Genomic DNA, 13,146 nt, shown 5'->3' on the forward strand with positions numbered 1-13,146 from the left:
TACAAATATTATACCCCCTGCCCTCCCCCCAACTTAAAAAAAAATTCTCATTCAAATATTGTGCCAAATACTGTACCCCCTCCCCTCCCCACGTCTTAAGGTTAATTTCTCATTCAAATATTGTACCCCCTCAGCTCCCAACAATCATAATATAAGTTTCTCTTAGAGTAGCAATAGCCCATTAATCCCATCTTCTAAGTTAATTGAACATATATAAATCATGATATAAATTTCTCTTAAAGTAACAATATCTCATTAATCGCATCTTCTAGGTTAATTATGCATATATATTACCCCACCCTCCACCCTAACCCTCCCCCACCTCCCACTCGAACCCACCCCCCTGACCTCCGCTATACACCACTCTAACAATTCCAAGCATCCCCTGTGTTATTTACTCTAATCATACTCTAATCATTTATCAGTCTAAACATTCTTACCTAAAGGCTACATAGTACTTCCTAGTCTGGTATTTATTCTGTATGTAATCAATCCATTTTACCCATTCCTGTGTATAATTCTCCTGCTTCTGAGCTTTTAGGAAAGCTGAAATTTTTGCCATTTCGGCGAACCCCGCCACTTTCTGAATCCATTGATCGATTGTCGGTAAAAAATCTTTTTTCCAGTGTTGAGCAATCAACAACCTAGCTGCTGTAACCATGTACAAAACCAGTTTTGTTTCCCCTTTCTTAAAGTCCTTAGTTATACCCAGTAAAAACATTTGCGGAGTAAATTGTATTCTTTTCTTAAATACATTTTGCATAACCCACCATATTTTTATCCAAAAAGCTTTAACCTTGTTGCAAGTCCACCATACATGAAAAAAGGTAGCATCTAGGCACCCGCATCTCCAACATTTTGGTTGAACATTTGGGTACATGCATGATAATTTTTTAGGATCTAAATACCATCTGTAAAACATTTTATAAAAGTTCTCCCTTAAATTCTGTGACTGTGTAAATTTAACATTAATGAGGTAGGAGAAAAGCTAGGCCTACAACTTTGGTTCATTATATTCAAAAGTACAAACTCTGGTCACGGAGAAATGTGCAATCTGTTGCAGGTTTGGATTGCTGATACAAGACATTGGTATTTTTATCTCTAAGCACAGACAGACCATGAGGGGTGTATCCTGTTTATCGGTCAAGGACAGGGGACGGTTCCTCTATTTTCTTGCAGATGTCTACACTTTATAAACCGCCCACTAAGGGCTTTTTATTCTTATCTTTTCTGTAATTTTCCACCCATCCTTTTACCATATTTGGAACATGTATGTTAACGTAATTGTGTACGTCAAGATGGGTATAAAAGGTTGCTGAAGTGAACCATTCGGGGTTCAGACTATTGTTCCCAATTTTGGTGTTTGAACCTGCGCAATAAACTTTCTTGCATTGGAAAGAGCTGGTCTTTGAGGCCTTGATTTTCCACAACATTCTGAACCCATATTTTTTCCCACGCGTCCAACATAACCGCTTCACCAAAATTCTGAGCCCATTTAATCATACAATCCTTAACCAGTTCACTTTCTGAATCTCTTTCTAACAGTACATTATATATTCTTTTGACCTGTTTTGGGCCAGTCTCTTTTATCTGCTTGATCAGTTCCACTTCTTTATCCATAAAACCGACCCTGCGATCTTCTTCCCATCTCTTCTGTAACTGTATATAATGTAACCAATTTAAAGTAATTCCTTCTTCCAACAGTTGTTCCAAAGTTTTTAACTTCCATTCGTCCCCATCAGCAATAAGCACGTCTTTGTATAAACAACCCCCGAGTGACTTAGTATTCGTAATACCCATGGTGTCTGCAAGATCCAACCAAAGCGGTATTTTATAATCCCAATCGGGCCGGTGCTTCTTCCATATTCTCATCAAGGCACTTCGGAGAACATGATTGTATTTTTAAATTCATTTACTACAAACCTAAATGCTAATAGAAAAGAGTACAAAGGCTACAATAAAATATGGTTCCATATATGTAATCTTAAGGGTCGACACATTTTTAAAGTCCCTTTCAGCTAGGTTAGGAGAGTATTAATATGGTAAATAAATTGATTTCCACGGGATATTTTTTCTGTCCTCTGTGGATTCTTTCTTGAGACGCACTCTGTTTCACAAAAACACCTTCCTCATGCCGTACATTTCTATTTCCCTCCTGTGTGGATCCTCTTATGGGAACAGGTGACTTAATTGCCGTGGTGCAATTTCTTCCCTGTGTGGTATTAATGTGGTAAGTAAGGGACTGGCTTGTACTCAAACTCTTCCCAAATTCATGGCATACTTGATTTCTCCCCTGTATGGATCCTGCTATGGGAAGTAAGGGAACGGTTATCACTGAAGCTCTTTCCACATTCCAAGCATTTATAAGGCTTCTCTCCTGTGTGGGTTCTTTTATGGTAAATCAGATAGCCACTGGCAGCGAAGGTCTTTCCACAGACTGTGCACTTATAAGGTTTTTCCCCTGTATGCATCCTGTTATGGAAACTAAGTTGATTACTTTGGCAGAAACCCTTCCCACAGTCTAGGCATTTATAGGGTTTTTCTCCTGTGTGGATCCGTTTATGAGAAGTAAGAGAACCCTTTACACTGAAGCTCTTTCCACACTCCATGCATTTATAGGGTTTCTCTCCTGTGTGAAACCGTTTATGTAAGTTCAGGTAACTGCTGTTTCTGTAGCTCTTTCCACACTCCATGCATTTATAGGGTTTTTCTCCTGTGTGGACTCGTTTATGGGAAGCAAGGCCACAGCTTTGGCTGAAACCCTTCCCACAGTCTAGGCATTTATAGGGTTTTTCTCCTGTGTGGACCCTTTTATGAGAAGTAAGAGAACTCTTTAAACTGAAGCTCTTTCCACACTCCATGCATGTATAGGGTTTCTCTCCTGTGTGGATCCGTTTATGAGAAGCAAGGGCACTGCTTGTCCTGAAGGGTTTTCCACACTCCGTGCATTTATAAGGTTTTTCACCTGAATGGACCCTTTTGTGGTATGTCAGTTGATTTGTACTTCTGTAGCTCTTTCCACACTCTGTACACTTATAGGGTTTCTCGCCTGTATGAATGCTTTGATGGGAAGCAAGGCCACCACTTTGACTAAAGCTCTTCCCACATTCTATGCATTTAAAGGGTTTCTCTCCCACATGGATCAATTTATGTTTAGTAAAATAACTGCTTGTATTGAAGGTTTTTCCACAGTCTACACATTTATAGGGTTTTTCTCCTGTGTGAAACCGTTTATGGAAGTTCAGGTAACTGCTGTTTCTGTAGCTCTTTCCACACTCCATGCATTTATAGGGTTTTTCTCCTGTGTGGACTCATTTATGGGAAGCAAGGCCATAGATTTGGCTGAAACACTTCCCACAGTCTAGGCATTTATAGGGTTTTTCTCCTGTGTGGATCCGTTTATGAGAAGTAAGAGCACTCCTTACACTGAAGCACTTTCCACACTCCATGCATTTATAGGGTTTCTCTCCTGTGTGAAACCGTTTATGGAAGTTCAGGTAACTGCTGGTTCTGTAGCTCTTTCCACACTCCATGCATTTATAGGGTTTTTCTCCTGTGTGGACTCGTTTATGGGAAGCAAGGCCACAGCTTTGGCTGAAACCCTTCCCACAGTCTAGGCATTTATAGGGTTTTTCTCCTGTGTGGACCCGTTTATGAGAAGTAAGAGAACTCTTTAGACTGAAGCTCTTTCCACACTCCATGCATGTATAGGGTTTCTCTCCTGTATGGACCAATTTATGGGAAGCAAGGCCACTGCTTTGGCTGAAGCCCCTTCCACAATCTAGGCATTTATAGGGTTTTTCTCCTGTGTGGATCCTTTTATGAGCAATAAGAACACTCTTTACACTGAAGCTCTTTCCACACTCCATGCATTCATAGGGTTTTTCTCCTGTGTGGATCCGTTTATGAGAATTAAGAGTACTCTTTCTCCCAAAGCTCTTGCCACACTCCATACATTTATAGGGTTTTTTCCCAGCATGCATCCTTTTATGGCAAGCAAGGGAACTCTTCACACTGAACCCTTTTCCACCATCCACACATTTATAAGGTTTTCTCCCTTTATGGATCCTTTTGTGGGATTTCAGATACTCTTTATACCTGAAGCTTTTTCCACACTCCAGGCACTTATAGAGCTTTTCTCTGGTGTGGATCTTTTTATGAGAAGTTAAATTACCTTTCCACCCCACCCTTTTTCCATAGTCCACACCATTGTAGGGCTTCTCCCGTGCCTCGATCATTTTATGTGAAGTAACATTATTACTGCTGGAACTTTTTGCACTTTTGTAGTGGTTACTAACATTAGGGCTTGCTTTGAATCTTTTTCTACTTCGACATTTCTCCGTACTTTCTTTGGAATCATGTTGGGTCAGGAAACGATCCATTTCCACACATTCAAAAATAGATTTTTCTCTCCGATTGTGATTCTTTTCACGTTTTCTCCTTCCCCGATTACTTGTAGATGTCTCCTCAGGAATTTCAGTTTTGATTATTTGCAGTGGCACCAAATTTGCCTCTTGGTCGTTTCCCTTCTTCTGCGCATCAGATGCTTGCGGGGGAAGAGAAATAAATTAGAATAATCTACAACCTCCACTTTGGTATTCCTATGCAGAGATTTTTCTATTACTGGGCATCTGCAATGAGGGAAATGACAGCACGAATATTAGTTACTAACTTAAAAGACTAGCATGGCTGTTCATCTAACCCTCATTAAAAGGTTAAAGCAAAAACAAGTCTTGACAAGAGGATCTGGCACCCAACTTGTCTCAACTATGAGGCACCCAACTTGCATTTAGTAAGAGAACATATGTCATTGCAACACAAACCAAGACAAAATTTGTTGCTGAGTAGGACAACTACAACAGGCAAAAACATCCTATCCCTGATCATCTTCCCAATAACTCTGCAGTAATGACCCAGGGGTGGGTCAAAGATGATTACGAGACTGAATGTCAACCCTTGCTGGTCACCATACTGATCTATTTCTTTTAAATGAAACTGCAACTTGGAAGACCATGAAAGGGGACTGGAATTAATGTAAGAGGAAAAAAGAAGAGTATGGAATCATTTTTAACAACTTACGTACAGATCTAAGTTGTAAATAAAGTATCTAGTGACACCTTGCTCTGACTTAAATTTTCCTCCAGAGGAACCCTTACCTAAAGAAGCCATGATCCTAGACATTTCCAACATGACTTCTTCATGCAGGGCTTTCTGGTTGGGATCAAGCAGCAACCATTCTTCATTGTTGAAATGGATGGCCACCTCCCCAAAGGACACAGGACTCTAAACAAGGAAGAATCCATGTGAGCAGATAGAATTTGCAAGACCTCCTTTAATCTGCAAAGCCTAAGAGCACAAAGTTAAAATGCTTGACTGGGCGTTTCCCTAGTCGGACTCAACGTAGTATGATAAAAAGGGCAACCTTCACAGCCTATGCCTGACAGCCAATTATGACATTTTATCACTACTTTGACTGACTCTGCCGACCTTCAATGTCAGCACCTGCCTTGATCAAGTGGCATAGTGTGCCTTAGACACACCATCTACCAGTGGCCCCAACATTTCAAGATATTTGCAGGAGGTTCTGTAGGATTTCTGTGTAACATAGTAACCAAATGGTCTTTGTGGTTCTTTGAAGGGTGAGCTTTCATGAAAATACTAGGAAGGCACTTCCAGCCATCAAAATGCTGATGATACAGAAAGCAATTTATCAAGAGAGAGAAAGAGAATATAACTTTATTGTCACTTTGAATGTACGCTATTTGGTATATATTAAAATGAAATTTTGTTGCGTACTGTCCTTAAAGGGTCACCACCTCTAATAATTAAATACAAAATTATGCATATACTCACATATATGACACGGAGAAACAACCCAGTTTAGTTTGGATGTATACATGGCGAGAGAAACAGATCTTGGAAATTTACCAGCCTTAGGAACAAAGCTGTTACAGAATCTGGTACTCCTGGTAGAAATACTCCTCATCCAACGAAGGAAATGGAGACGCTGCCTTGTACGCTTCACTAAGGATGATGTGTGGAGACCATTTCAGATTCTTTGACATCTGCATTTCCAACACTTAATACTGTTCACCATGTCTACTGCTGCATCCTTCATATGGAATGGAGTATGACCAGGCCGACTGTTTCTAAAATCTATGATGATCTCCTTCGTTTTATTAACATTTCTGTGTCTCCTGTTTTTATCGCTTTCACCAATGATAGGAAAACAAGATTATGCTTACAATAAAGTATATTTAGCCTAGCCATTCATGTCTCCTGTCTGCTTTACTTGGGATAGGCAACATGAAGTGCCATGTGGCATTTTTTGAAACCAGAATTATATAACCGGTCAGGGTAAAGATTTAAGAGCTGACCTAGTGCTACCATGATGTAATGCTGGGAATGAGTCAGCAAGGTTTTTGGGCTGATACCATTTTAAGAGCCTGTAATAAGAAGAGACCTGTTGGGGCATATCTCTTTTCCCGTGTGTGCTTCTGTGCTTTAAATTGCTGATTGTTGTCTGTTTGAGGTCGCACTAAAGAACATATATGTATATATTCTTTGTAGATAAAACCACTATTTAAATACAAACCTGTTTGTTGTATCTACTCCTGGCTTGTCTCACATAGTCACAGTTTGCGCACTCTGACATAACCACTAAGGTATTCCATTCATCTTCAAAACTTAGTTGAGAGATGGGCCTAGTTTGACTGATCATAAATTTAAATTTCCTTGTTGTACTTTGCTCAGGAATAGCAGTAATCATACGTACAGTCCCCAAAGGAAACTAGAGGCCTCCTACTGCTCCCCCATATAAGCGGCTAACCTCTTCTTTCTTACCTGAGTCAGGAATCCAGCAGCTCTTTCAGCTCCACCAATAGGAGGAGAAGATTCAGTGAACAACGGTGACTCCATTTTGTCCACTGGAAATGAGAGAGACAGAATGGAAACAGGAAAGGCTTCAACTTCATCTTTTCTATCCTGAAGGCACAGCTTAAGATTTCTTCCTGACCTGCCCAGGAAACCTCCATTTTTGTCTCTTCAACACACTGCCTTTCATGGGCTCCATCATGGGAGCTATGAATTAAATGAGAAGACCAAACCCCACCACATGCTGAAGAACTAAGCTCAGGAGGAGGAGGAGCTTCCGGTGATGGCGGTCGCCTCCTGAGCTCCGGAGAACGCCATGGAGCTCCCGACGGGATAAGGGACTGCCGCCGGGCCTCATGTCATCGGAGGCCCGAGAGTTTGATAGCTCGTCCACCCTGGCTTGTTTTGAGCTCGTTTCGGGCCGCCAGGGTGGTCGGGGGAGTTTGGAGTGCGGAGGGACAAGAGGAAAGGAAGGAAGGCTGTAAGCGAGGAGAAGGCTGGGCAGCAATGGCGGCAATAGCAGCGCGCAGCGGTGCGCAGCGCAGCGCGACGTGGTGCGAGGATTGCGCTGGCGCTAGCGCTGGCGGCGAAAAGACACTGACAAGAAGAACAAGGCACCGGGGAGGAGAACAGTAGAACAAGACTGATGGGTGTGAGGTGTGAGGATTGCGCTGATGCTGGCGGCGAAAAGACACCGGTAAGAAGAACAAGATACCGGGGAGGAGAACAAGACAAGGCTAAGAGGCTGGGAGTCAGCCGGGAGAGGCTAATGGAGACGGTTATGGCGGCGTGCGAGGGGAAAGAAAGGTCGCCACTGCCAGGGACTCCTGTCGTTTTTCCATCATATCCTGGCTGCTCCCATGCCCCCCCCCCCCCCGGCCCTGTCGACGCCAGCAGGGGGGCGCCAAATGCCTATTACGAGTCTTTGTGAACCTTTGTGAAGTTTGGTGAATTTTGGAGAACTCTACCCCAAACTTTACCCTGAACCTTGGAGAATCTTGGAGCGCCGGGTGGGAGCCTCTGGAACCATCTTGAATAGTCTCCCACCTTCTGGTCATCTCTGCCATTTTACACAACTAAGGGATATTCGATCATTCCCCTCCCCCCCTTTTTTCATCCAAGTACATTAACATCTCCTTCCCCCTACTAACACCCCAACTCATCGTCTATCAACTTTTTTCATCAGCATCCTGATCCCACTGGGCTTTTAATTATCTATTCGAGGTTAGACCTGCTCCGCCTGCGGGAGGCCCCTCTCTCGCAGGTATGGCCCTTGGCTCTCTCAAGGGCCTGCCTTGATGACGGGTTTGTGAACCCCGAGAGGTGGAAGAAACGGAGGCTGAGGGGCTTTTTATCAAAATGTTTTTTATTGTTATTAAGGGGTTCCAGGGAGGGGGGGTGGGTTAACCAGACCGGGAGAGGAGCCAGTGCCAGACGAACAGGTGAGTCCAGGAGGGAAGTGAGCGGGGTAGGGGGGGAGAAGGAACAAGTTATTCCAACAGAGGGTTGTTTGATTACAACGGTCGCGGGGAGGGGGGGATGCGAGGACAAGAGAAGATCACAAGGTCGGTTGGGAGACCGTGGCTGCTGGCTACGCCCGGTCGTTTGTACCAACCCCCGCAACCTAGGTGGCCAGGAACTACAGAGCCAGGGCCTGCGGCTGATGCTTTGCAATGCAAGGTCCGTGACCAACAAGGCCCCCCTCATTAATGAGTTGATCTCTGAGGGGGAGCTGGACCTTGCAGGGATAACGGAGACCTGGTTGGGCCACGAGGGTGGTTTACCCCTCGTGGAAATGTGCCCACCGGGTTTCCGTGCATTCCATCAGCCTCGGGCCCTGGGTAAGGGTGGTGGGGTGGCGGTAGTTGTATGGGAAGGTCTAGAGCCGAGGGAGTTCACTGTCCCTCAGATACCCGGGTGTGAGTCCCTTGGTGTGAAATGGGGCCCAGGGAGGCAGTGGGGTTTGCTGATTGTATACTTGGCTCCTCGCTATACATCAGCGGCCCTGCCCGAGCTCCTCGAGCTGATCACGGAGACGGCGGTTGAGATCCCCAAGCTTTTGGTTATGGGGGATTTCAACCTGCCGTCAACGGGAGCAGCATCTGAGGTGGCTCGGGAGTTCATGGCTTCCATGACAGCCATGGACCTGACCCAATTAATTCAGGGCCCCACACACGAAGGTGGCCACACACTGGACCTTGTTTTCGTATCTGAGCAGTGGACGAGTGATCTGGGAATAGGGGATTTAGTTGTTACTCCCCTGTCATGGTCAGATCACTCATGTCTCCGGCTGGACTTCCCTGGCGCTACCCCCCACCGCGAGGAGGCGGGACCAGACTGTCCAAGCTGGTACCGCCCCAAGCGCCTGATGGAGCCGGATAGGTTCCAGACGGAGCTTGGGCCATTACCTGTAGCCCTGACCCGCGCTCGGTCGGAGGACCTAGCGGCCGCCTGGAATAGGGCGGCGGCTGGGGCCTTAGACCGGGTTGCGCCTTTGCGACCTCTCCTGCGGCAGCGACCCACCCGAGCTCCTTGGTATACCGAGGAGTTGAGGGTGATGAAGCGCCACAGGAGACGTCTAGAGAGCAGGTGGAGGTCCTCACGCTCTGAATCTGATCGAATACAGGTAAGAGCCTATTTACGGACCTACCTTGTGGCATTGAGAGCGGCCAAACGTAGATATTGTGCCGCTCTTATTGCGTCCGCCGATAACCGCCCTGCCGCCCTGTTTTGGGTAACCCGCTCCCTCTTATCACAGAGGACGCGGGAAGCCCCTTTGCAGGGCAGAGCAGAGGAGTTTGGGGAATATCTGCAGGACAAAGTCGCTCAGATCCGGAGCGGATGGGCCCCCTTCAGTGTACCGGACGGGCCGTCAACAGTGAGTCTTGTGAGACCATTCTGGGAGGAGTTTGATTCTGTTGCCCCCGAGGATTTGGACAGGTTGCGTGGACAGCTGCGACCCACCACATGTTTAATGGACCCGTGTCCCTCCTGGTTGGTACTGGCATCTTGGGAGGTGACTCGAGGCTGGCTTCTGGGCCTGGTGAATGCCTCATTGGGTGAGGGATCCTTACCAACTGCCTTGAAGGAGGCGGTGGTGAGGCCCTTACTTAAGAGGCCTTCACTCGACCCAACGGAGCTAGCTAATTATCGTCCAGTTTCCAACCTTCCCTTTCTAGCGAAGGTTGTCGAGAATGTGGTGGCGCAGCAGTTTCCACGACACCTTGACGAATCCGATTATCTAGACCCACGCCAGTCCGGCTTCCGACCCGGGCACAGCACGGAGACAGCCTTGGTCGCGTTGGTCGATGATCTCTGGAGGGCCAGAGATAGAGGTTGTTCCTCTATCCTGGTCCTATTAGACCTCTCGACGGCTTTTGATACCATCGACCATGGTATCCTATTGCGCCGGTTGGAGGGGATGGGAGTCGGAGGTACCGTTTTGCGGTGGTTCGGCTCCTACCTCTCCGACCGGAAGCAATGTGTGTTGACAGGGGGGCAGAGGTCGACCCTGAGGCCACTCACTTGTGGGGTGCCACAGGGGTCGGTCCTCTCGCCTCTCCTGTTCAACGCATATGTGAAGCCGCTGGGTGAGATAATCCGTGGTTTTGGGGTTGAGTACCATCTGTACGCTGATGATACTCAGCTGTACATTTCAACCCCAAACCACCCCAACGAGGCTGTTGAAGTGATGTCCCGGTGTTTGGAAGCCGTCGGGGTCTGGATGGGGGACAAGACTCAAACTCAACCCCTCCAAGACTGAGTGGCTGTGGCTACCGGCACCTCGGTTCAGCCAGCTGATTCCATCGCTGGCCATAGGGGGCGAACAATTGCCCCCTGTGGAACGGGCGCGCAATTTGGGCGTCCTCCTTGATGCCCGGCTGTCAATGGATGACCATGTGGCAGCCGTGGCAAGGGGGGCGTTCCACCAGGTTCGCCTGGTGCGCCAATTGCGCCCCCTACTGGACCGGGATGCCCTGCGCACGGTCACTCATGCGCTGGTGACATCCCGCCTGGACTACTGCAACGCTCTCTACATGGGGCTGCCCTTGGGACGCGCCCGGAGACTGCAGTTAGTTCAGAACGCAGCCGCGCGGGCTGTGATAGGGAGTACTAGGTACTCCCACGTAACACCTCTCCTGCGCGAGCTGCACTGGCTACCTGTGGTTTTTCGGGTGCGTTTCAAGGTCCTGATTACCATCTTTAAAGCGCTCCATGGCACAGGACCTAGTTACTTGCGGGATCGCATCCTCCCACATACATCCCTGCGGCCAATTCGCTCACACAGGGAGGGGCTTCTCCTGGTGCCGTCCACTAGGCAATGCCAGCGGGCGACACCAAGGAGTAGGGCCTTCTCTGTGATGGGCCCAACCCTCTGGAATGACCTCCCCCCCGACATCAGAACCACCACTGACTTCCGCTCCTTCCGGCAAAAATTGAAGACTCACCTGTTCCGATTAGCGGGCCTGGCATAATTACAACTGTTACCTCCTGGTAGACGTATTATTCACTGGTTATTTTAGGGGTATTGTTTTTAATTTAATTTGTGTGTTTTTTAGGGGTTTTAAAATTATATTTATATATACTGGCTAATTGTACAGTTCTTTTTAACTCTATTTTAACCTCCTCCATATTTAAATCTACATATTTAACTTTTCTATTTATTATATTGTGATATATTCCTTGCATGGACTGTACACCGCCCCGAGTCCCTCTTGGGAGAGGGGGCGGTCTAGAAGCACAGTAAATAAATAAATAGATTGTTCTCCTAACCTTTTGGAACAACACATGGAAGTTTATACCCTTGGCATCCGAAGCATTTGCTCAATCCCTGTAAATTCTCTCTCCCCACCCCCCACTCTCTGCAGTTTGAAACCAGAGAAATTAGTGATGTTCTAGCAACCGAGGAAACATGCCTGAAAGAGCAGGTGGTGTTGGAAATGGACCAGCAGGGATCTGTGTAGGAATTTAGTCCAAATTATCTCTTAAGGAAGGCCAAAGAACAAAGAGAAATCATGATGGAGGAGGAGCCAGAATGCAACTCAAGGTGGCCCCTACAGGAGTCTTTCTTCCGTGGAAGGCAAACCCTAGGCTTGCTCTGAAGGGAGGGAATTCCTTTGTGTGCCTTACGTCTTCTAGCTTGAAGAGGGAGTTCTCTCTTTCTTATGGGGTCACCTTCTACTATGTCCAACGACTAAGACCCGAGAAGACGCAGAGAATTAAGGATAACTGGAATCTTGCTAGGAAATCTCCAATCCAGTGGAACAGTCTTCCCTTACCTAGTGAGGTATCCTGACCCTCCAGACACTGGCACGGCCGGGCAACTGGTCTCCGTTGGCTCTCCAAAGATCCTTCCAGTCTTCCAGGGATCGGAAGATGCGAGCAGGGGATTCCTTTTGGCTTCCTTCTCTCCTCCCCATTGCCTCACCCTTGGACCTCCCCCATGCACAGCCAAGAGCAGTTATGGGGCGGGATTCCCGCTCCCTCCAAACCTCAGAATCTCCTTCCCGCTCCAGAAGAAGATCTGAGTGGCGGATCCGTTCTTGCCCGCCCCCACCAGATTCCCAGGGAGCGACTCGCAGCCGAAACTACCCAACCACGCAGACGGAGTGGAGCACGCGCAGTGACCTCGGCCGTGGTCAGCCAAGAGTGCGCCCCCTGCTGGCACCTGGGGTGAAACGGCGGCCGCGGGGGCAGCTTTGGAGGCTTTGGCAGGGCAGCCTCTGGCCGGAGTTGCACCTGCCCTGGAGAGCGAGCTGTGCAAGCGGCATCCGGGGGAAGCCAGGCGGAGATCGTGCGCCTTTCCCGGGTCCTGGTGCAAAAGGCGACTTGGAGAAAGTCAGGCGGAGGGCATGCCGCTTCCGTCCTTTGGGGATCCTCTCTTTTTCTCCGTCACTCACTCACACACAATAGTTCAGGGAAACCGGCTCCCCGCGAAGCAGAAGGAGGAGAGTCACGCAGCTCCCCCTTTCTGTTTCTGCTCCATTCTCCGCAGGTAGAAATCTGCCCGGAGACAGATGACTCAGCGGAAGGGAGACTTCCCATTGGCGCAACGGATTCCTTGGAAGCCCCCTGACAAATCTCCCTGTCCAGCCCCGCCCCCTCCCGATGCCTCTTCTCCCCTCTCTCATGGGAAGCCCCCGTGGACGCCGCCTATGGCTGCTGCTGGTGGGGACGTTGGCCGGGAGCCCTGAAAGCGAAGGGGGGAAGGGGCACCCACGGGGGACTGGGAGGGACCAAGGATGCTGGCGCAGGGAGGAGGGGAGGAGGGGA

General features: G+C 47.8%; 1 protein-coding gene across 4 annotated transcripts; it reads right to left on the bottom strand.

Annotated features, from left to right (window-relative positions):
- Positions 1 to 355: 355 nt before the first annotated feature.
- LOC309383123 (uncharacterized protein) lies at positions 356 to 12,774 on the bottom strand. Of its 4 annotated transcripts, XR_014173770.1 has the most exons (5): positions 12,153 to 12,771; positions 6,844 to 6,926; positions 5,157 to 5,283; positions 1,676 to 4,546; positions 356 to 1,249 (listed from the first exon to the last, which is right to left on the bottom strand). XR_014173770.1 is itself a non-coding variant. In XM_081935308.1 (4 exons), the coding sequence occupies exons 2-4, from the start codon at positions 6,916 to 6,918 to the stop codon at positions 3,312 to 3,314; spliced, it is 1,437 nt and encodes a 478-aa protein (XP_081791434.1). In that variant the 5' UTR covers positions 6,919 to 6,926; positions 12,366 to 12,772; the 3' UTR covers positions 356 to 3,311. The 4 variants fall into 4 exon arrangements, 3 of the variants coding, with proteins under 3 accessions (XP_081791434.1, XP_081791433.1, XP_081791435.1); XM_081935308.1 differs by having other exon boundaries at positions 356 to 4,546; positions 12,366 to 12,772; XM_081935307.1 differs by having other exon boundaries at positions 356 to 4,546.
- Positions 12,775 to 13,146: the final 372 nt, after the last annotated feature.

This window comes from Natrix helvetica (genome assembly GCF_964273705.1).
Source record: "Natrix helvetica genome assembly, chromosome: 1".
NCBI lineage: Eukaryota > Metazoa > Chordata > Lepidosauria > Squamata > Natricidae > Natrix > Natrix helvetica.